General features: G+C 37.3%; 1 protein-coding gene across 2 annotated transcripts in view; it reads right to left on the bottom strand.

Annotated features, from left to right (window-relative positions):
* Positions 1-25,268, bottom strand: part of LUZP2 (leucine zipper protein 2) — a 147,270-nt gene that overhangs the window by 41,777 nt on the left and 80,225 nt on the right. For both annotated transcript variants that reach the window (XM_071419449.1, XM_071419448.1), the window contains exons 6-7: positions 11,709-11,771; positions 7,223-7,285 (exon numbers count right to left, since the gene is read on the bottom strand). In XM_071419449.1, coding sequence (XP_071275550.1) covers positions 7,223-7,285; positions 11,709-11,771 — 126 coding nt within the window. The remainder of the gene's footprint in view (positions 1-7,222; positions 7,286-11,708; positions 11,772-25,268) is intronic.

Below are 25,268 nucleotides of genomic sequence, written 5' to 3'. Positions count from 1 at the left end.
GCTGGTACACTGCTGTATTTTGGATTCGGGATGAGAATAATATTGGTCACACACTGATGTTTTGGTTGTGCTACATAGTGTTTATTCTTTGTGTCTCATGCTCTGCTAGGGAAGAGGTGCAGGAGAAAAATAGCAGAGCCATTACAAGGACCATTTTCAGTGCTGTTACCATGACACAACAATGGCCATCATGGGAACAGGAAGAAGAGACTTTTTAGAGAGCATTGTCCTATGTGAAGTCTTTGATAGTTTATCTCTCAAATCAATATGCTTAAAAATGCTGCCCATTAAATGTACAACAACAGGAAAGTGTCCTCTTCCAGACTCTATTCAGTTGTTATGCAGCATGATGAAGTCACCCTGTAGCTTATAGAACTTATTATCCCTAATAATGAGTTGCAAGATCTCTGGAAAAAAAATCCCTAATATTTTGCATTGCATTTATGTTTATAACTTGGTATTTTACAATAGCTTTTTTAGTTCAGTTGTGTCTTTCCTACACGGTTCTGGTAATTTTTCCAAGGGAGGTTGCACAAGACCCAGATGCTGAAGAAACACACGGGATGAATAAACACCCCACAGACTAAAGATCCTGTATGAAAGCAAAAGAAATTACAGTATTCTCTCAGGGAAGCTGATACAACAGGCCAAAAAGGAAACTGCTCCCAGTTTTCCCTTATCATCTCCTTCAAAGACTGAACTACAGAAATTATATTTACCATTACAGGGGAATGTAAAAGCAGCAAGAAAGATAAGAGCATTCTTTCTGTGCAAATAAAGTTATAGGAAAGTGACACTGCTTTTTTTTTTCCTTAGAAAGCTTTCTGCAAGGAAAATGGAAGTTTAATGGTACTTTGAACATAATGAAGAATGCATTAAAATCTGTTAAATGGACTAGTTTTTCAAATATGCAAAGTCAGCTGAATTCTGCAGCTGATAATTTTAATACGTGCAGATACAAATCATGAGGGAAGTGGATGTACCTATGTGACATGGGGTGGTTTAGGATCAAGCCTAGTCACCAGCAGTATACAAATAAAACTGTATTGGAAGGCCTGAAACTTGCATCTTCATATATGTGCCAGCACAAAAAGTACTTCTCTAAAAGATTATCACAAATTTAAAATACATAATAAATTATTACAAGCCAAGAAAGTAATCCTAATGTTTACACAAGTTCTCTGCCAAAGCAGGTCTTTGGTGGTTTTCTGCTTGTTTTTCACCTTTGTTTTTATTTTACTATTTTATCTCTTTCTTTGTATGTAATATGGAATCGCATTGCCTTCATTAGAGAAATAAGTAATTTAAAATTCTGGGAAATCAGTTTACTGTGGCATGTAGTTAACTTTGCTAATAGAGAAGGAAACACACATGACATCAGTTTTACTTCAGAGGGAGGAATGGTAAAGATATTTACCAAATCCAGTCAACATGATGCAAAAATAATTTCACATAGCTTCGTATTTGACTCTACCACAGCAAATTATTTAAATGATTTTCACATGTCAAATAATGACGTAATTTTTTAGAACTAGGTGTTTCAAAGAATGTGGGAAATAGTCTTGACTCTAAATTTGCAATAGTCATATGGTCCTTAGTTCTTTAGAGGCCTTGAGCACTCACAGTACTTGAAACATTATTGAAGAGTGTAAGAGTACTGAAGGTAAATTACAGTTTGTGAAGCTGCACTCCAAAGAAACATGTGAGTTCAAGAGTATCATCATGGAAACAAGCTAAGTAAGGCACAGCAAAGATTGTCAAGTGAAGGCAGCAAGGTTCTCCACTACCCTCCCTCCTTCCTCCCTCTTCTGCCCATTGTTCCTCTCTCCCAGTCACCCCCATGCAATCCCTGCCTGCCTTCTGATGCCATTTCCATCTGCACACGCCTGTCTCTGCTGCTCCTGGTGCTGCTGATGCCCCTGATGCCAGCCATGCCCTGGCCCTGGCAGACGCCTCTGGTTTAGCACTGTTAACTGGGCACCTGGTGCTTCTGAACACGTGGAGAAGCCTTGGGCACTGCCCAGGGCCAAGAGCAGAGCTTTATTCAGCACACACCCACCCTGATCTCAACCTTTCAGCAGGAACTGACCATGTCTGTGTACCCAGCTGGGTCCCACAGGCTTTGCTCCTCACAAAAAGGTGCAAAGTTATAAACCATGGCACTCCTGGTAAATTCACCTACAGAATACACGTTAGCAGTTACCTGACTTGTTGTAAGCTAATGACTGTTAAGGTACTAAGTTGTTGTATTATTTGTTATAATAGCCAATCCTACTTGCTTGCTTATTTAAAGTTAAATTCTACCACGGAACAAAGATTAAATACATTGTTAGGCCAGGTGCTGTTAGTTGCTACTCACATTTGAACTTTTTCTTGTTTTTCTAGGACTGCCTATCAAGACACTTTGTCTTAGAATTTGAACAAAAGGGAAAAGAGATGAAGTGGTAGATCAAATATGTCTGAATCTGTAGCACAAGCCTTAGAAAAAAGCAAAGAATTTCTCAAACCATACCACTGAAGCATGATCACCTTTCACATTTACAAGAGGAATTTCAGTAATACAAGGCACTTGTACAAACTGACATTGGAAATCATTGTTGGATTTATTTTTATTCATATATTATTACTATCATATATACATGTTTGGATTTCATGAACAAAAAACCAAACTATTTTTAATTCTTTCCTATTTTAGTAAAACATGAGACTTCTTCCAGGGCAATATAGCCTAAAAATGGGAAGACAGTTAATGAAGGAGAAGTAATTTTAAAAAGAAGTGGTCTGTAATGCCTGAAACAAATTCAGACCTCAATTTAGCAAAGCACTTAAACTTAGAAGTACTTCACTGAATCAGGGGTTTAGGATGATAGTTTAAATTATTGCAACTCAGTAGTGTCATTCAGAACTGGTAAGTACCTACTTACAGAGGCAGTGATAAAATTAAGAACATTCAGTGGCAATTTATTAATAATTTCTTGGTTTTCTCATTATAATACAAAGCAAATTTCAACTTGGGTCAATTCTTTAAGGATAACATGCTGCATGCTTTAAGGAACTTAAATCTGAAAAAGAGACAAACTCAAATTATAATCTCTGTAGAGATACTGACAAGCTCTATAACCTTGGGTGCACAAATTAATTTTTGTGATGCCCATTATTTATCTGTTCCATGGCTTTATATCACATAGGGAGAGTTTAAAAATATAAACATACACACATATATGCTCCCTAATTAATCACCTAGATTATAAAACACTTTGAAAACATAAGAAGTGTTAGTAAGATATGATAAAGAAGATATCATCTACCAATTCACTGTAATGTTAAGGAGAAAACTGCCTTTTTCCCTTTTCTTTTCCTCTCACAGAGGTCTAGCTCAGACCAGAGCCATTGACAGTAATAGGTACTAGAATTTAAGAAATAGTTTCTTGATGTCGATTATGTAAAATAAAAATCAAACAATCTCTCCCTATTAATTGCACATATATCTTCAGGATTGATACCTTCAGAGAAAGCATTATTTTGATGGACATGAACTGCAGCTTTCCTTTATGCACTTTAGAAATTGAATAGTCTGCAGCTTACATCCTTCTGGTGAACTGCTCCAAGACCTAAATGGAGAGCAGACTTCCCTGAAATCCTCAGTAAGCCACACAGAAATTAAAGTTTAGTGGGATGGGAAGGGAGTGGAAGGGGAAAAGGTAAAAGTCCAGTAATGTGAAAGTAGCTAGCAGCCAGGATTTTATCCCAAACATTCGTGCTGTGCCGACAGGAAGACTTTCCATTCCATTTATCAGAAAGAGTAACAGCTTCATAAAACAGCCACAACAGCAATGCTAACATTAAATCTGTTGTTTCCAGTATCAAAGCAATTAGAAATGAATTATCACCTGTTCCTGCCAAAACCTAGCAGCCTCTCTGATCAGGCAGGGTCCTGGGTTACATTATGGGCTGTAACCAAAGCAGGTATTCCACCACCACCTACATTAATTACCTTCTGATGGACTGCTAAGGTGGGTGGAGCACTGTTTCTCTATCTCTGCCATGACTCAACCATGATAACTCCTTCTGGGGAAGCAGCAGCCACTCTGAGGGGTCATCTCTGCTAATGGGCCATCAAGGATTCCCCAGAATGACTCCCAGAATCACACCAGACCACTGTGAAATTCCCCATCCTAGGGGAGGTACTGAACGCTCCTGCCTCTATACAATCTGGGGTTTGGGACATGATGACACGTGCCACTGGAATGCCAAGAATCACAAGAACTCTCCACTACCACCACCACCACCACCACCACCACCACTGGGCCTCCAGAGAAGGACCAGACCTTTCCACAGGTTCACTGCTTTGACAAGACCACATCCATCACTCCAATGAGACTGCAACCACCATTTAGCTGGACTGCTACCACCACACTGACCAACAAGGGCACCACGTCTTGTTCTGACTTTGTCAGTTTAAACCACTGTTTCTGTACTATTGCCTTTATTGTCATTTTCCTATTAAACTGTAGCTCTGACTTGAAATCTTTCACAAGATATTTGTGTGGGGTTCAATCCTCCCACTGCTTTACCTTCCACTCAGCACAAGCAGATACTTTAAAAACTCTCCAGACTACACCAAATGGCTTCTACTCTGCTTCGTGTGTCTGTCTTCAGACACGAAACACACACACACAAACACTAAACCTACCCTCCCCATCTCACATAATTTAGGAGGACAGCACAAGGTTGCTGCTCCCTCTGCTTCACAAATCAAATTTTCTTGGACAGGAAAAAGACTGATGAATAAACCTGCAAATATATTTGTGGTTACATATAAAGGATATATCAATATTAGCAAAGCAGGCATTCAATCTCATACAGAACTGCACACTGTCAAGAGATGTTTCAATTGTTTACATATAAATATATAATACATAGTTCTCAGTATGTGGGGCTTTGGAATCCACAATTCATCAATATTCTCCCTCTAAAGTTCTTAGTTTTTTTAAATTACATTAGATCATCATTTACCTAGAAGGCAAGTAACTATCCTTATTTTGCAATAAGAGCACTCAGAGGACCTAATTTGGGACCTACATCTCAGCTGGTGGCTCTAGTGTTCATTCATAATCAAGAACAGTAGGAAATGGATTTGTAGAGAATTCTCAAAGCCTGACGGAAGGCTCACACAGTGTGCATCTGTGTGCAAACTTTGAGACAAGAAATGCTGACTTAGAAATGCCATGGAATAGGAGAGATATTGTTGAGAGAGAAATGGAGCTAGAAAAAAGTTTCAAAAGATAGCCTTGCAAATAAGACTGGAGACTTTGGAGAAATGGAACTGTGAAAGATGCATTGTAGTGGGACCCAAAAGGGGAAATTTTAGATGATTGGCTTTAAGGCATTTACAACATGATGTGGCTAAAGCTGACAGGCCAAGAAACGCTTACAGTGTGTTGTAATTATGAAACAGTTGGCTTCTGATTGTGATGGTGTGAATTATAACATCTGTACTGTCTCACCCTTCACATGAGACTGAAAATGGAATAAAAGTTTTTAAAACACCTCTCAGTTGCCCCATCTCTGGGTCAGGAAAAGGGGATTGTCTGACAAAGTACTATGTCTATTCAATGTAAATCAAGGACTTTAAGGTGAAATTCACGTGGTCAAATACAGACATAGTCTTCAGAAGATAATGCTCCAAGGATTTGAGGTGGAGTCTATGATGGAGAAAGCCATATCCAGTCAGATGAAACCACACCTATTCCCATTCACACATTTCCTCCCTTTAGTACAGTTCTCTACATGTGTGCCTTAACTACTACATGGTCACAGTTTTCTGAAGTAGTATCAGGAGAAGGTGGATTTCACTGCAGGTGTGTCAGTGACCTGCTGGGCAGCCTTTCTGCCATGTTCACTTGTTTATGTTCCTGTTTTCTTTCTAATCTTCTGTAAGCTTTTTTTCAGGTGAGTAATATTTGGCAGGAGCTCCCTTGCTAAGCATTAGTTATACACCCTACCATAGCTCAGATCCTTTTTTGGGATCACTGTGGATGAAAACAACAAGTAGGTAATAGTGCTGAGCAATCCTAGTGCTTCAGCCAAAGAAAACAAACTTTCACAGCAAGGCAAGATTAGAATTTTTGATCTTTACCTCTGCTCAAGCCCTCCATTATACTGAATTTGAAGAAAGATGTGTAACTTTTGTTAATGCTAGGTGGTGTTAAAATTTAAATGCCTAGATCTATAATATACCTAATTTTTGTCTCTAAATCTGTTTCCCTGGTTTTGATCTTTTGGAGACCAGAAATAAATGTCCCGGAAGAACCTTGGAATAAACTTAAATATTAAAGAAAAAACAAAAAGAGGCAAAAAAAGCACAGAAATTACACTGTCTTCTAAATGGCCTACATTACTATATATTCACATATTTACAGCACTGTATATACAATAGACACACAGTAGAGAGAGGTAAACACTTCCAGAAGACAATTTGGAACTCATATTGACATGAATTGACTTTGTAAGTAATTCTAGGTCTAGTCCCTTTCGAGATGACTACTTCATCTCCATCCTTTATGCTGGGAATATATAAAAGGACCATTAACAGCCTTCAGTCAGGTGACCTGCATCTCTCTCCTTTTCCTTTTAACAGGGATTAACTTCTGCCTGTGTTAACAAGGACTTGATGCCCTTGAGCAATGTCTTTATGTCTTGTCTTCTCCTCCTTTATTTTAAAATGTTTTATTAATTTTTAAAATGTGCTAGCTAGAACAGACTATGCATTTGGATTGTTTAAGCAACAGACATTTCTTTTTTCTTAAATCTTCAGACCTAAGGAACATTACATTGCTCAAGCTGATCATAAACACAGAGATTTGCTTTAAATGTTAACAATATTTGACTTTGCCATGGAGGAGTGCTAATTAAAGGAAAAACAAGAAGCATCTGTAAAATATTACATCATTCAGTTAGAAAGATGAGACATGTTACAGAATGTATGGAATAGGGCAACAGGCTCTATTCATCAGCAGTAACCTAAAATTTTGCTTTTTGTGAGCACAAAAACATAGATATAAGTATATTTCTGAAAATGCATTATGGTATTAAGTCTGTCTTGGTGTTTTGAGCTCTTTTCAGAACAAACTTAATCCTTAGAACTGCAATAATAAAGGCAGCTATCATATTCCTACTTTATCCCTAATAATTTAGCTTACTATAGTGAAATAAAACTTACCTTAAAAATCAAATCCTTTTTCCCATAACGAAGCTCTTTCAGCTGGGCTTGAATCTTTTTTGACTGAAAGTGAGGATAATCAAATCAGGTTTTTTCTTAAATTTTAAAGATTAAAAAAAACATTGTAAATTCTGAGAACAGCAGAACCTAGATCAGATTTAAATGTAGAACACCCCACTCCAAATAATTGTGAATTGCTTTTCCAGGTGCACAAGTCAAACCGAGCAAAAGTACTGAGGAAAATTCAAAATGGCACTCACCAAAAGCACACACCTGAGTTAGCACTGTAAAGAACAGCAGTTGGGCTTACACATTTTAGACATGAGCTGTTATTGACACTTTCCATGAAGTATAACTGAAGGAATCACCTTCAAAGTAAAAAATCTTATTCTTAGAAGTAAAGAGGCTCCATAGGCTTACACAGGTCTTTGTAAAGATCAGGGTGTTCCAGGTGGCATCCAAAGGAACTGGCTTGGAACTAGTTTCTCAGTTTGTAACCATGCCCTTGAAAGTACAGGCATAGTTATGCTTATTTATATCAGTTTAAGATGATATTTACTTTATATATTGCTAAATATATCCTTAAAATAATTCTAAGTAGTAGTCTATATATTATTTTATTATTTAAACAAAATAAATAGAAATGGATTTTTTGTACTAAACCCAACAATCCAAGGAACATTATTTCACCATTTGTCTAAGAATCCTCTCAAAGTAGTATTTTTTTAAAATAAAATCCATGGTCCCAACTGATACTCAATAAATTTTTTTTGTATTAATTAATGTCAAGTGTTTTGAAGTCCTTGGAATGGATTAGAAGTCTGTTTCACATTTACTGAAAGAGCATTCCATAAACATAATATATTACAAAAGCAGTATATCTTTCTTAAGCTAGAATTTTTGGAAAGATTTTATCTCTTTCCAATTGATGCAGTCAAATTCAGTGACAGACTTTTGGGAAGGCTGAATGAATCTAAGGAATCAAAAATTTTAGAACCTGCTTTAAATATTTAAATAGTAAGGCCAAAAGGGTTATGGTATTCTGCAAAATCTGAAACTAATAGCCAAGATCAGTCCAGCAGTAACAGCCAATAAAGTCTGTGACTTTATTGGCTATTACTTCATTGAATAGCACTGCCCTCTGACCTGGACAATATAATTAATTGAGCTATGGAATATGTTCCACATCACCTAAAAACCAATGAGAAAATGTTCACCAATTTGAATTATTCTGAGAACTGTGTTTAATAAAATATACAGTTTCTGTGATATACAAGGAATCCAAATAGGCTGTAGAGGAATCTGAGAGCTACAATTAAGGTATAACTCATTTGCTAAATATGAAGTCTGTGATGAAATTAAGAGTCATATAGCTAAATACATTCAGTGCAGGTCAAAAGCATGTCTATGACCTATAACTCTTTGTGATAAAACTTGGTTATTTTGCAGATTTTCTGTGCTTCAAGGGAGAGGGAGGATCTCTTAGTAGAGTCAGATAGATAAAATTACCATTAAACACAGGTTTAATGGTTTAATGGTAAAATTACTCTTAGTAGAGTCAGACAGATAAAATTACCATTAAACACAGGTCTCTAAAATACAGTCTGGTAGTATTGCCCTGGCATGTGTCCCTTTCTGTGTCCTGGAAACCCCAACCTTTGCACTACTCTGCCTTGCTCTTTCCAAGGCCCTGACTTCTTGGAGAAGGAAATCCAGCCATGCTACAACTGTGAAGGATCACAAGCATGCTCCCACATATGCCACCAGACAACAAGGAATCCCCCACTGTCTGTCTGCATGCAGCCTGAGGCAGCAAAACAGAGCAGGAGCCTCCTGGTAGGCAATCCTACCCACAAAGGGTATTGGATATAATACCTGAAAGGATACTGGGTTCACACACTGTTATGCTTGGTGAGAATAGTACTTTAATTAAAAACAGAAAACACACTGTACTTTTCTGGCTGGCACAACTTAACTGGCAAAATGAGCACAAAAAAAGGATGCCCCAGTAGCATTTCTGCTTGTTCCAATGGTAATGTGCTTGATAGCTGCAAATTTGCCAGGATGATTCATAAGGGAGGAGATTCTCACACTTTGAAATACACTCACAATCTGCTGTCTTGACTATTACTTAATTTATTTTTAATTTTCTAAAGAATTCTGACTGCCAGGGCTTGTCACACTGTAATAAAATTAAATTATCCTTAGGCTTCATTCTTAGATGCAAATATTAAAAGAGACATAATCAGAAAAAAAGATCTTCAAGTTAATTACCAAAGGTTCAAATATTCTGCAGCTAGGTGTGGTGGTTTGACCCTGGTGGATGTCATGTGCCCACCAAAGCCACTCCATCATTTCCCTCCTCAACTGGCCAGGAACAGAAAATATTTACTCATATTAATTTAGCCTGGGTTTTTTGCATAAAGAATTTCTGTTAAGGTCATTGCACCTTGCCAGAATGAAACCAAAGCATAAAAAATTTTCTCTGTAATAAAATTTTCCTAATGATTATTAAATGCATTTTCTTCATTAGAGTCTCTACTTTTTAGCAAAAAGTTCATGAGGTAAGGATAGAGAGAGCTTGCTCACCAATTACTATCATGGGCAAAACAGAGTTGACTTGGGGAAATTAATTGAATTTATTACCAATCAAAATCAGAGCAGGATAATAAGAAGTAATAGGAATCTTAAAAGCAGCTTCCCCCCTCTACTTCCCAGCTTCTACCTCCTCCTCCTTCAGCAGCACAGGAGGAAATGAGGGTTATGGCCTCAGTAAATCACATTTCTGTTGCTGCTTCCTCCTCAGGGACAGGATTTCCCCTGCTCCATCACGGGGAAATGTATTTGCACAGGAAACAATCCTCTAAAACTTGTTCAATGTGAGTCCCTCCCATGGGCTACATTTCTGTACAAACTGCTCCAGCACCATCCCTTTCCATGGGGTGCAGCCCTTCAGGAACAGGTTGCTCCAGGATGGGGTCCCAAGTCCCACCAGGAAACCTGCTCCAGCCTGGGCTCCTCTCTCCATGGACCCACAGCTCCCTGCTCCAGAACTGGTGTCCCACAAGGTCACAACCTTCTTTAGGGGCATCCTTGCTGTGACATGGGGCTCCTCCACAGGTGGATCTCAGCTCCAGTGCCTGGAGCAGCTCCTCTCCTTCCTTCTGTACTGACCTTGCTATCTGCAGAGATGATTATTCCACATATTCTCACTCCCCTGTTCTCTGTCAACAATCATTACTGTGCAGTAACTTCTTTCTTTTATAAATATATTATCACAAAGGGGTTGCTACTGTCTGTGATTGTCTCAGCCTAGGCCAGTGGCAGGTTCATAGTGGAGCTGGCTGACATTGGCAGTTCTGAAAGCTTCCCAGAATAAGCCACACCCCAATAGCTCTCCCCGCTGCCAAAACCTTCCCTTGCAAACCCAATGCACTAAGAAAAAGAAGGGTATTTGTACACACTGCTGTTTTTTAAGCAGTAAAGAAGGGAAGAAACATCTGTATTCCTACACTGTGACAGGTTTGAGACCAACAATGGGGATAAAGGAAGATAACAGATTTTGAAAGACTTAAAAAAAATATTCCTAACCCTATTATTTCCTACCTTTGAGAATTTATCAGAAACTTGACCTCTAAAGTACTGATCTCTAATTTAAAAGGTAGAGACTCTAATGAAGAAAATGCATTTAATAATAATTAGGAAAATTTTAGTACAGAGGAAATTTTTTATGCTTTGGTTTCATTCTGGCAAGGTGCAATGACCTTAATAGAAATTATATATGCAAAAACCCAGACTAAAGTAATGTGAGTAAATCAGATTCACATGTAATAGTTGTTTTTTTTTTTTTTAATGAAAAGAAAAATAAAGGGAATGCTCACATGAGTGCAGGTACTTCTACATGGAGGAATTTGCCAAAAATAGGGCTTTTGTATCACTGACTATTTATCTCACTCTTCAGCAGAGGAGATTTCTCTCCTTCAGTTCCACAGTGACCCTTTTTCCCTTGAAATAATGGAACATTCTGGGAATCAATAATAATAGATCTTTCCTGTCTCAATGTTAATTTCAAAACAGGCCTTTGGCAATTCCTGGCTTAGTGTAGATGGAGTTCATGTAAATGAAATCAGTTTTATATATGTTACAGATGTATATATCTATAGAGTTATATCATAGGCACACCCAGATGATTTTATTTGTCTCCAACTTGAGTTTGCAATTAGCTTTCTAATACATTTGAGCTGCTACTTGTGAAGTCACAAAAATTACTTGGGATGACAGCACTTCAGGAACACTCACCATACAAGCATAATATATATTCTGTATTCTGGTGTGTATATATATATATATATGCATATACACACACACACACACACATATATATCTTCTTGTGGATATGTATAATACACCAGAACCTCAGTACAAAACACTTTGATACAAACCTTTTGGGTACATTAGATTTAGAATAGACAGGAATCTTCCTTACCTCTTCTGCATGCATACCACAAAGCTTGTTTCCTGACAACAGCTTGTTTTTGAGGCTTTTGTTCTGTAAATGGGACAAAAAAAACCCAAAATAGTTTATTAGTAAGTGTTACTAAAATATTAAGGGACCCTTTAACAATTTGACCATAGTGACTTTGTTTTTTTTTATGGATAACATCTTCAAGTCACCAACAAAGATATAAATAAAACATGAGAGATTAATCAAGGCACAGTATCCTTCTTACAGAATTCTTAAAGGCATTTGCATTAAAATTTGCTTCAACAGGAACAGGACTGCCCATAGAGACCTTCCCAGAACACTGGCAACCAAAAGCAATTTAGATTTAATAAGGTGAGGTAAAAAAGGGCAGGAAAAAACCTCTAATCCTTGCTTGGTGTCAACTCCATAGCTCAGTATCATTTGATGCAAATCATTTTAACAACTGAGTAATAGGGCCAAGGTCTCATCACTTGACCTTGATGATCAAAATCAAGGGGTGTTTCTGTTAAATTTTATAATTTAAAACTGCAAGTAATAAAACCAGTAGAAAGTTAGTTAGCTGATAGCATTCTGTCAACTCAATATGGTTTTTCATGTAGGAGTTTTAAATGTATTTCTTCTCATTTTCAGGGAAAATAACAAACCCTGACAAAATTAATTCTTCATAGTAATTATTTTTCCACTACTCACTCATATTATCCCATAACTGACAGTCAAGGGTGAAGATTTCTCTGCAGTGTGAACATCTTTTAAAACTGGTCAAAACCGTAAGTATTCAATAAACAGATCCACAAGTGCTGAACATAACACACTTAACATGAAAAAAATATTAAAAGAATACAAAAACCAACTATTCCTGTGTTAAAGGACTGTAAATATACAAACAGAAAGAGAACCCATAATGTTTCAGGAATGTATGTTTATTACTGAACAGCAATAGCTTTCCTGTACAGTGTGCACAAGAACAAGCTGTCTTTAGAGGAAAAAACATAATCCTATCCAGTTCAAATTTAGGTCTGCATCCCTCTGAAATACTGGAAGCTCTAATTCCAGAATTGGAAGCTTTGAGTTTCTCTTGAAAAAAACCCTTTTTTTTTAAAGGAAATGCAAGGAAACTAAAATTTCATTTGAAAACTCATTTTCACAATTCCAAAATACAGAGATCTGACATAATTTCACATTTCACTGTGGCTAGCTACTATGCTACAGTATACATTACTGCAGAAACAATAAATTTTTCCCAGCTGTTTGACATGGATGCCCACAGTTCTCTTATACAACAGAAAGGAACTAGGATGTTATTTTGAATGAGACAATCCAAAAATCCAGATTCTATCTTTCAAAATATGATTTGCAAAGAGCTGGATGTTGCTCTAGTAAGTGTCACAGTCAATTACCTATTTTGGTTCTTTGTTTGAAAATTTATGTTGTAACTCACCAAAGAGCAATAGCCTGTTGTACTAACCACGATGGAAACACAGAATAAGACAAGTGGCTCTGAAAAAATGGAACTGTATAGCAGACAGAAGATGAACAAAAGAAAACAAAATAAAAATCAAAGACATGAAGCACGCCTGACTCATCTATTTCTCATCAGGGGTACACCTAAAGAACCAGGCTGTACTTGTGAACACAGAGTGATTGTGTTTTACATGCATCTTAATGGTTTCACATAAAGATCAGCATCACCTTTTGGGATGATAAAACAGATGTGCCAAAGCCACTGTTTCATTAGGGACTTGCACTTAATTAACTCAGGATATCAAGGCATCCCTTTGGTTTGACTGACTCATTATCCTCCAGTCCCTCTACACAATGGTGATGGTTGGTTCAGTAGATAGAACTCTGCCCATATTTCAGAGGCAAAGAAAGAATGAATTGTAGTCATTACATTTTTGTTCATTTACCTTCCTTTTGCTCAGTATAAACTATTGTAAGAAGTAACTTCTGCTAACACATTAATCTTTTGTAAGTAATTTCCACATAGGCTATTTTGAGAAAAACATGCAGTAACCCAGAATGTGAGAAACTGTGTGGTAACAGGACACACAATGTACTAGACAGTTGTCACATTTTCCACATTTTGTGCCAAATAAACCTGGCAAAAGTATATAGTTATATATATACAGAATTTGTCCAAAAGCAAAATTTGATGAAAATATTGAAACTTAGGAGATGGACTCAGTTTTTGAGATTTAGCTAGGTTTAACATGATTTCCTGATTCTGTCTCATTATCCAGGCAGTTTGCAACAAAAGCATCCAGCGGGCTTATCAGAATGCAAGCAAAACAGTCCTTATTTGATCTGAACTTAATAATGGTTTTAGAAATGAGAGCAAGCATTAAAAGTTAATATTATCCAGAGCATAATAAAGTAGGAGCATAAAAAAATAAGTAGGAGTTTGTTAGAAGTAGATGACAGCTTCTTGGCTACAATTTGCGTGATGTTATGTTAATTCACAAATCACATATCAAAGTTGAAAATAACTCTGCATCCTGATTAATAGTACTGATTTTTATAGCAGAATATGTAGCCTACCAGTAAAAACATTTGAAGTATAACAGAGGTTTTTTGTTTGGTTTTTTTTTTTAATTCTGAATTAAAATCTTTCTTCTTCTGAAAGAAGTCTAATCAGGTACATATTCTGGAAGAATAAGTCCCTTTTGCTAGAAAGGGGCTATTCAAAGCCCCTTTCTAGCAAAAGGGGCATTGATTAACTAATCAATGAAATTTCAAATTTACAAAGGCCTATTGATTCAGAACAGAAGTTCTGACTTCTAAGATGTACAAGGATTAAAGATTATGCTCATTTTCTTATTAAGCATCCCTCAAAGAGCAAGAACAAATATACTAATCAGAATTTTATGCAGTTTTAATTTCAAATAATTCATTTGTAATTAAGTACTTCAATGGAGAAAATCTTGGACATTTCAATCTGAAAAATAAGGAATGAAATATCTGTATATATATCTTTAGTAATCAATTTAAAAATTATATAGAGAAATTATTTTAATTAGCAATGGCCTTCTAGACTTGGAGTTAAAACATCATTACATTCAAAACAAACAGGTATTTTAATGATTTGAACATCTTAGAAAGCTTATAGCAAAAGCTGTAAACTGGAGTATTTGCATGCAATCACATCATTAAGCCAAGTTACTGTTGTACCGAACTCTTACTGTATGAAATCTTTTAGCTTATTTGCACCACTTACACCAGTAGTTTCAGTGCATTCCAAAATTCAGGTGCAAAAAACTGCTGTCAGTGTTTGGCTCACTGGCAAGAATCCTGCTGTCTCTTCCCATGCAGTTTGCTCCCACTGTGCTGGTACCTAGGCTCAGTAATTCCACACGAGTCCAGTGTCCATTCCCTGCTGCCCACTGGGACAGACTGCAGTGTCATGGCTAATGGCTTAACCACTGTCAGGAAGGACTTGCTGTCCATTATGCCAAAACTCTATGGAGAATCTGCTACCACCAAAGCCCAACCTTTCCTGAATGTACCTCCTGACTGGAACTTTGGACTGGGAGTTAAGCTGCCTAAGGGAACATGAGATAAAATGAAGGTGACACTGTTATCCAATTATCTCAGATCTGGGTAGAAGAAAACAAGGCTGAGGGAGAAGAACACATCCACAAGAAAGCCAGACCCAGGAGCTCTCCAGACAGCTCTGGCTGGGTCAGGGTGCGGGACGCCACAGCCCCAGGCTCATCTGCTGAGGCCAGGCTTGCACACACTCCCTGCCCATCCAAATGGGGAGCAGGAGAGTTTTGGGTGTGTGGCAGAACCTCTGGTCAGAGGCAGCGAACACTCATCCCCCCTCACAACAAACCAGCTCTGCTGTAAGCCCCCCTACATCCCAGGAAGGTGACATCCAAGTGGAACATTCACGTGAAGGCAGCTGAGGGGTGCCGTAAACCATCAAGCACCCCTGAAGTGCCCCCCAGACCCATTCCTGAGGCCTTGCACAGGACAACTGCACATGATGCAACAGATCCAGTCTCTGTTGCATGAGACACTGCCAAGCCTGCCCTCCCAGGGCATTCCCACCTGGCCCAAACCATATATAAATCCATTGAACTCTGTGTTTTGTGGGACCCTCAACACCAAGAAGACCAGAAGAAGAGGATCAATGGAAAGCTGTTGGGATCTACACTAGTGATATTTTCTACTTAATCTCTCTGTCACTCCTTCTCTCCTCTACCTTTTGCTATTTCTTTGTATATTTCTCTATTTACCTCATATTTACTGTTAAATAAAATCCATATTATTGATGTGGGCATATGGTCTCATTTGTACCTTAATTTGGGCAGAGGCATCTCTCTAACAATTTTAATAACTGGATTGTAACAGCCCACAGAACTCAGAACTCTTACAGACAACTTGCTAAACTTGTTAACATGTTCTTCACAGAGCTTTCATACTGAAAATAAAAAGCTTTCTGTCTCAGTCCCTGGGCTTGTTTTTTTTTCCTTTTCTCTTATAACATTCCTAAATATTGTTAGGGTTCTGATAATATTTTCAAAATGTGAGACTAGACTTAATGAGAGATATATTCATTATATAATCATTGACTTTATCTATGTAGCCTAAAGATCTACCTCCAATATAAAAACACAGAAAAGAAGCTGTAGTGTCATACTTTTTTTGTCAACATGCCTTTGGAACCTGATGAAAAAAACCCCCTGGCTTCACTACAAGGGTATCTGTTCCTTTCTCTTCCTAACTTTGGAAAATAAACCTTTCTCTTCTGCATCTGTTTTCCTGAATCAAATGTCAACAGGCCAGCCAAATAAACACAAAACATCTCGAGACCTTCAGCCATGCTTTTAAAAAGCAGAAATTCTTACCATAACAGATTGAGCATTTCACCTCTCTAGAGAAGAGGGAGAGGTTGAGACTACTTTAGCATTCTTAGAAAACAATAACTATGATGCCAATCAGAAAACTTGGACAAAGGCTTACAAAGAAAAGCACTAACTATACACCTGAAAGCTCAATAAAACCACTTTTACAGCTGCAGTTTTAGTCAGTTTCTTTTCTGCAAATAAGTTTTGTAAAAATCATTAAATCATTGCGCAGCTACATACGTGGCATATTTTATTTTTTATAATTTCTCCATCTGACTTTAGCATACATAGTAAAAACCTCAAGAGTCACAGTTTATAGGAATTATTAACAGTGACAAACTACCTCCAGGTCCAGTTCAGAGGGCTTTATTACCACTGTATCATGTAAATTTGAAGTTAGGGCGATTAACATTTATCTGATGGATCACACATTCTACTAACAGAAGGCTAAACTTACACCACCAAAGTGAAAGTCACAACATTTCAGATGTCATTTTTTGAAGTTAGTTTATCTTGATTCCTGGTCACACAATGAGTGCTTTAATACTCTTATGTTAGATTTTATAGTCTGAAACACCAGTATTATCTATTTGAATCTGCATCAGGATCTAAACCCAGAATGAACAAACTATATCACCTAGACATCATCAGTACAAAGCAACTGAAAGCAGAGGCCATAAAGTATGTTCAAGCTAAGAGAATCACTTCCTCTCTCAGAAAATTATTCTCAGCAGTTCAATTCAGACACTGTATCTGAGCTCTGACATTATTTCTTTTTGTCGTGTAAAAGATAAATTTGACTCTCCTTCCACTTAATAATACAAATCAAACCACGATAAGCACCTGCTCATAATTTAAATATTTCTCTCTTATGCTCAATACACTAAAAAAACCCCATACAAACCCAAGAACACAAAAAACCCCTGGACTCTGGTCAGCAGGAGTGTCAGGGCCAAGTGCCAAGATGAATGGTTTTCCATCTCCTGTGAAGCCAGAGTTGTTCACTGTGCCTTTAGGAGAGAAATCAGAAGACATCAACAGACAAAAACCACGTAACTGGATTTATCTGATAGCAATGTAATGGTATCCAGTTTGCTTTGGATATTAGTTTTATATTTCACAATGATGAAAATGGTTTCTATCTCATGAAACAGTGTGACTGCTTTAATCCCAACAGGGTTGGCTGAGCCCTTCATCCTTCTGAGACAGATAAATTGAGTTTCTGATACTTAAGTTTATTAGTTAAGATCCTTAAAACTTTTTCTACCTTTCATTATGGTCAGTGGAGACATCGTAACTTTTTGTAAAGGGTGTTTGCCTTGACATTCTTAAGCATGTTTAAGTTTCTTTTCCTCACAGTTTTTTGATGGACAAATGTGTCAAATAGCTGTATTTTAGTAGTGAAGATGCATATATATACATATATATACATATATGTATATATATACACATATATACATATATATACATATATATATACATATTTATATCTATCTATCTATATCTATCTATATATATATGTATATATCTGTCTGAATTGAAACTCAGTAAGCACCATTGTCCTTCTAGCTCTGAATTCCTGGGAAAATCCCACTTTTTTATGGTCAGGCTTCAGTCTCTCTGTGCACTAATGCTCTAATACTGTTATTTAGGAGGCAAGTTTTATTTCTGGCAAAATCCAGAAGCTGGCAGCCAAACTTGGTAACCCCAGCAAACACATCACATTGCCACTGCTGTAAGCTTAGACATATTTAGACTGTTTCATGCATTTTGAGCTTTTTTTCCTATAACCTGTCCCCAGCCTTACACTCTTATGTTACAGGAAAAGGTATTTAAAAGGAAGCTTTTCAAAACAAAGAGTGCATATATTTCTTTTTCTCTGCCTATCTCTGCTAATGCTAAAGGTTGCTTGTTTTTTCTTGTATTTCATGTAATCCAGCTGACCTGAAAAAGCTGATAAGCAACACACAAAAATCTTCTAATAGAGCTTTTAGCAGGAGGTTTGCGTTGGTTGTGTTTCTGTTGCTGTTCCAAACATTTCAACGATTGCTATGGATAAGCAAATGCTATTTCTAATTCTTTCCATGTCAGATAGTTGAATTAAAAACAGCAGCATATTAGATACAGAACTCCACAGTACAGAATTTATATCTGCAATGAAAGGCAATTGCCTATGCCACGCAAGGGTATTTAGAGTAAAAAGGATCAAGAAAGCAGAACACCTAGTTAAGTAGGTGTTAACCTGAAGGTCTTTCTGTTTGTTTGACATTTGTGAACAGAATGATGACAAGAACTTGGTGCTGCTGCAAGCTGTAGGTTGAGCTTTAGGAAAAAAAAAATCACAGTGAAAGCTCTATTAAAGCAGTGTTACAGGAATGAATAATGTGCCGTAAACAAATATGCAAATAAAAATAATTTAAATATAAAACACATTTCTGACTTGGAAAAAAAATAGGTCCTTTATCACTAGCGGAGTAAAGGGTCATGACTTTCTACAACATCATTTTTTCTGATGTAACAGCAGCAGGACATGAAACAAGGCACTAACCAGAATTGTAAACATCTGTCTTAAAGCAGAAATTACACATTATGGAAGTTATGAAATGACAGTTATGAAAGAAGAAAGGCAGGAGATGACTAAGGAATACATTTATGTGGCTCTCTGTGGAATCATACCATTCAGTACTGCTTTAATTTTAGTAGGCTCTGTCTCCTGAATTCTGTCAGTATACTAAATATTTATTGCTACAGAACTTTTTGGCAAATATATACAATTTTTAGAAGAAGTTTTGCAAGTACAATCTACAGACATCTGAAATTTATATAACTGTATTGAAGACGCTACTTCAATATCTTTCAGTAAGAAAAAAGATTATTTCTGAGGTAATTTTACTGGATTGATGCCACTGTCATATTTTCTGGAAAAATCCCTTTGCCAGGATTTCTTCTCCTGGGAACCTGAGAAGCCTCAGAGAAAAATGAAAACAATAATTATCTGATTATTGCTTCTCCTGTGTTTTGCTGCTTTGGAACGTGGTTGGAGATTGTTTTTGCAACATGTGAATTGTTTTGACTTAATGACCAAGCACCGTCAGGCTGTGTTGGGACTCTGGAGGAGGTCACAAGTTTTTAATTAGTATCTTGTTAAACCTTCGGTAAGTATCCTTTCTCTATTCTTTAGATCGTTTTAGTATAGCAATCTTTAATATAATATCATAAAATAATAAACTAACCTTCTAAGAACATGGAGTCAGATTCATCATTTCCTTCCTGCCACAGGGGACCCCAAAAATACCCCAGATGGATTCACGTGCTGAATGTATCTTCACCATGCCATATTCATTCAATATACAGAGCTGTAAGCACCTACACAATGTGTACTAGATAATACTTTCCTCTCACTTCCATCCTGATATGGTCTATCCACACCTAGGGAATACAACGTGATTTCCAGAAGTACAATATTGCCATATTAGGACATTCCAGCACTTTCTAAAATATTCTTTTTAATTCATGAATCCTCTGCAACTGCTATCACCAGAGCTATGATGTTTGAAAAGTGAGAATCCTCTCAGCACAGGCTTTGTATTAGGAGGCAATGTGTTTGGCCCCATCTTTGGGATAGATGAGCTAAAAATGAGGTCACATACTCTGATATCTTGATAAGCAAATCATGGCAGCAATTTACCACAGTAAGCATGTGTGTACCAAAATCTTAAGTTAAATCCATGGATCTTCAAAATGTCAGTAGTGGAAACTAGGTGTCATCCATGTCCTACTCTGTCAGGTGCAGGCAGCAACACATTCCACCAGTGTGTAAAGTTGGCAGGATGTGAGATACCTTCAGCCCTGAAGGGGCCCAGCTGCATTAGCAGGGAAACTCTGTCCTCCATAAGGATCCTCGAGTAAATCCATAAAGAGTTCACTTAATGAAAACACAGACATGGGACAGTTTGCATGGGCACCTAGGGGTATTCTTAATCTAGTGACACAGAATTCCAATTTAATCACCATTAATATTTAATGATTTCCTAAAAGTCATTTGTCAAGATGAAGTGAAGTCAGGAGTAGGACCTAATTTAGAGGATCCAACTGACTTTTTTTGAGCCATTAACAACACTATGTCTTCATGAATCATTGACCTATCCATGATACTGAACCTACATTTTATGCCTGAATCCCTTGTCTTGGGAAAAGGGTAAGAAAGCAGAATATTCTAATTTAAAATTAGCTATTTTTCCTTGCCTTTGAAAAGTCTTTCCCCTTATTTAAGCTCAGCACAGCAATATCAGTTAAGATACAAAGTATCAGGCTTCAAAGTATTATGAAAAAATAAAAAGAAGGCTCTGAGCACAGCTTAAACTTCTTTGGTTTTTGAGAGTAAATAGCATGCATTTTCAAACTAAACATTTTCAGGAAAAAACCTCAAACCAAACACACTAAATAATATTTCAGCAGAAAACTGAGGAAGTTAAAGACTAGCATAAAAGGGAAGTGAAGACAACATTTCTTAGTACTTATAAGCCAGCCTAATCTATTAAGGGACACCTAGGCCCTAAGAACATCTGGCACACTAGGTGATCTTCTGATCATCTTCTAATCAGCTCTGACATAAATATCAGCTTCTCATTAATCCTCCCATGAATATGGACTTGAGTGAAAATCCCAAAGTTGAGGAAGCGTTTCAGTGAGGTTGGGGTCATGCTTGAAAGTGGTAACAGTTGCATATTGAGAAACAAACATTTTCTTAGTCATTTTTAGATGTATTTTATGTGATGTGATAATCCAAAGTTCTTTAAAATTATTCCCACAAAACCTTTCCTGTTGATGTCTTGATTCACTACCTATGCTCAGCAAAGAAAAAAGGTAATTTGTTGATCATTACCTCAGACAATATATTATTAAACAACAGAGGCTGTACTATGTAACACTGAAATTAGACAGATCACCATTCTGAATTATATTAAAAAGGGCAAAGCCCCAATCATTCAAAGAAAATGTTTTGGTTTCCATTCTGAGTTTCTGCCCCAACACACTGTAACACTTGGCAAAGATAAACCTCCAAAGTTTGGCAGTGAACTGTGCAGACATGAAAAGCACATGCTTCCATTTTCAGAAAAATGCATTCCTAGTATTCTCCTCTATCTTTTAGTGTACCAGGAACGGTCAAAGAAGTCCTTTCCTCTCTAACTAGACTCTTAGTCTTCATTGTTATCTCCTGGCATCCTGCTTTTTGTGCTCATTCCAAATGTCACCTATTATTGATAATATTCTCTGAACAGCTGCATTGATGCAAAAGCTACAAAAAGAAATTTGGCTCCATGTACTGGAGCTATTTACTGTAGTTTAATGTAAAAAAAACCCAACTCTGTAATCTCTGAAGGACTTAAATTCTTTTCCTATATTTTTTTTCTGCAACAAGAAAAATTCAGACTGCTTGATACCAAGATTTCCTCTAAATCTATTTTCATAAATTAGATCATAATCTTTTCAGTTCATGTTACCGAATTTATGTCAGTATGTCAGACTTTATATGTCAGAAGCTCAGTCATGAGTCCATCTAGTTTGTAATGCTTGGCATATTGAATTAGCATCTCTAAACCAGTATCTTCCCCTTTTTTGACATACTTTCACCTTCCCAAAGCAGAGGAGAAATGACACAATATATTTCACTCTACTCTTTTTTTGACTTTCCTTTGATCACCTTTGGCAAGTATTGCTAAGATCAAAAAAACTTTCATTTTTGGTGAAATTTCCAAAATAAAAATACAGTGTTTCAGCCAGTCTACTAGATTAGCTTCAGCATATCTAGTGTAAATATCCACACTGCATTTTGCATATAGCAATGTGTGTAATTTTACTGCAAACAATGTAATAAAGACACATTATTAATTAGAAGAATGAGCTTTTTTATCAGTGATAAATGTGTTCAACTCCCTACAAACACAGAAGGAGAGGCTGGATTGGAAGAGCATTGCACCTCACAGACCACGCGTTAGTCATCTGACAGACATAAAGGTCAGTACAGACAGATCAAATTGGGTGAAGACAAGATGTGTTTCAAAATAGAAAATAAATATTGCCATGACAAGCTGCAATTTCAACATTTGTGACGTTCTGGATGGGAGCTACCTCTTAGTCAAAGCAGACTGCTGAACATTCCCATTATTTTATCCACCAACAATGGCCCATTTATTCAGCTCCTCATGATGCCCATTAAAAGGAGTCTAGATTTTCCCTTGACACTGCAGCAATTTTTCTCCTGGCTATGAATATCCAAGCCAAAGCCATGTGGGAAGCACAGCAAGATCTAATGGCAGAGAACAGAGCAGCCAGTATCTGCAAAGTAGGGCTGAGGAACTACTCTTCCTACATTAGGGAGCCATGAAAAGACTTTGCTTTCAAGGTCTGAGCTTGAATGCCGTGTAGCAACGTATTTAAAATCTTCTCTGAAGAAGTTTAAAAGGAACTGCATGATTTTACATCCATTCTTGAACAGTTATCACAGTTTAAATTAGTAACCACGCAAAGCAGATTGTGGTAAACAGCAAAGTAAGTAAAATGCTGCTATGCTCTTACTTTCCATGTTAGTCTGCTCTGTCTTTTAAGCACAGGAGAGTGGTTTGCTGTCACAGACATCTGTTATGAAAAATCCTTTTGCCAGGATTTTTTCTCCTGAGAAGCTGACAGGCCTCAGAAACAACATGTAAGCAATGATTATCTGCTGCTGTGGAATGCAACAGGTGCATCTGTGATTGGTCCATGTGAATTGTTTCTACTTGATGACCAATCACAGTCCAGCTGTGTTGGGACTCTGGCCAGTCACAAGATTTTATTATCATTCAATTCCTTTCTTTGCTAGCCTTCTGATGAAATCCTTTCTTCTATTCTTTTAGTATAGCTTTTGTATATAATTTTCTTGTAATACAATATATATAATAAAATAATTTATCAGCTTTCTGAAACATGGAGTCAAGATCCTCATCTCTTCCCTCGTCCTGGGACCCCTGTGAACTGCACCACAGTCTGCAGGTAGAAACTTTCTAAAAGTCTTTCCTTCCTTACTTTAATATTTGCAAAACATCAATTGTCACTATGTGATGACTCAAAATTGTATTTAACTCAGTATTTTTTCAAATGGTATTAATAAAATCTGTTTGACTGTGTTTTCTCTAGATTAAGAGCAGTCTATATACAATGGCAAGGTATTTTTAGGACAGTAAACATGCTTTACGAAAAACAGAGGCTTGTTGTTAGTTATTTTGCTGAATAGAATATAAGCTTATTAATTATAAGAGCAATTATTCTGATTTTGATTCAAACTTCACAGGACCTTTTATACTAAAAATAGAACCAAAAATATCTGGTGAGTAAGAGAAATAAGTCTTCACTTCTACCTCAACTCAAAGCCACTAAAATATTCATAGGCCTATGAATGTGCATAAAGAATGCTTATATTCCTCCTTGAGATTATCAGAATGCAAAATAATTTGTTGGGTGTGGTAACTGATCTGTAAAATTATATCAGAATTAACTAGTTGTACTTTCTTGAGATACCTTCTGGATTACAAACAAGATAGCAAAACACTACATATGCTGATGGATTGGAAAAACTGAATAAAGTTTATGAACCTGGAGAACTATCATGAATACTTTAAAAACCTCATCTGGTTAAGACAGGACTGTTGCATACCCCAAAATAAAGAGAAAGATAAATCTTGGAAAGACCAGGAAAACTACAAGAGAAGCAGCCATATAGTCTATCCTTTGAGGACTGCATCAGTATGAGCTATGTGTGATACAAGCTGCACTCACTGTGTGCCCCAGGCAGCAGCTGGCACAGCTCACCAGCCCCAGTGAGTACATCCCTGTCGGGACCCAGGACATTGCTCTGGCTGCCCTGGAGGACTCCAGACCCTGGCAGGGGCTCAGGGACCTTGGCACAAAGTCACAAACACCTGTGCCTTTGATTTTAGCCCATGGAAACAATTCCCAACTTTGTGTGAGGAGTTACAAGCCACAAGGGTTTGAATAGAATGATAGTGAATTTGTCACAGGGTGGAAAAGTAGAATTTTGGGGTTTTTAGAATGGGGATTCAAGAGGCAAAATGGAGGAATCTGGGCGTGTCCTGCCCTTCTTCTTCTTCTTGTCCTCCATCTTCTGCTGTGATGGTGGCACTTCTGGATTGGTTTAGGGTAGAGACAGACTGTCTAACATAGGTGATGGGTATTGGGAAATTATTGTAAATAAAGCACACGTGGTTCTTAGTATAAAAAGCCGAGACCACCCCAAGGGCAGGGACTGTACCACAACCCAACCTGCTGGACAGACCTCAGCAGGTCAGAGAAGGAATGGAACAGATAAGAGAAAATAAACAACCTTGAAAAGCAGAACCCACGAATCTTGACTACTTCTTCAGTTGCAGAGCTGGAAAAGAAGAGACTTTCTAACACCCTGGGGGCATCTCAACCACAGAAACCCAAGACACATGGACATCACAAGTGATGGCAAAACTAGGTTCAAACCAAACCCAAACTGTCAGACCAAAAGGAGGCCAAGGGAAGTGATTAATTTGTCTGTCGGGTTTTTTAAGATGACTATGCACCAGGTCCATCATTCCTGTGTAGGGCCTTGAATTAAACACTGACATTTTAATGCAGAGAGCTTTGAACTAGATCATATTTAAGGTCCCTTCCAACCCAAACCATT

The sequence above is a fragment of the Agelaius tricolor genome, unplaced genomic scaffold, assembly GCF_023055355.1.
Source record: "Agelaius tricolor isolate 1412-34295 unplaced genomic scaffold, bAgeTri1.0.p SCAF_108, whole genome shotgun sequence".
NCBI lineage: Eukaryota > Metazoa > Chordata > Aves > Passeriformes > Icteridae > Agelaius > Agelaius tricolor.
The sequence above is the reverse complement of the archived record's forward strand: the minus strand, read 5'-3'. Positions and strand labels throughout refer to the sequence as shown.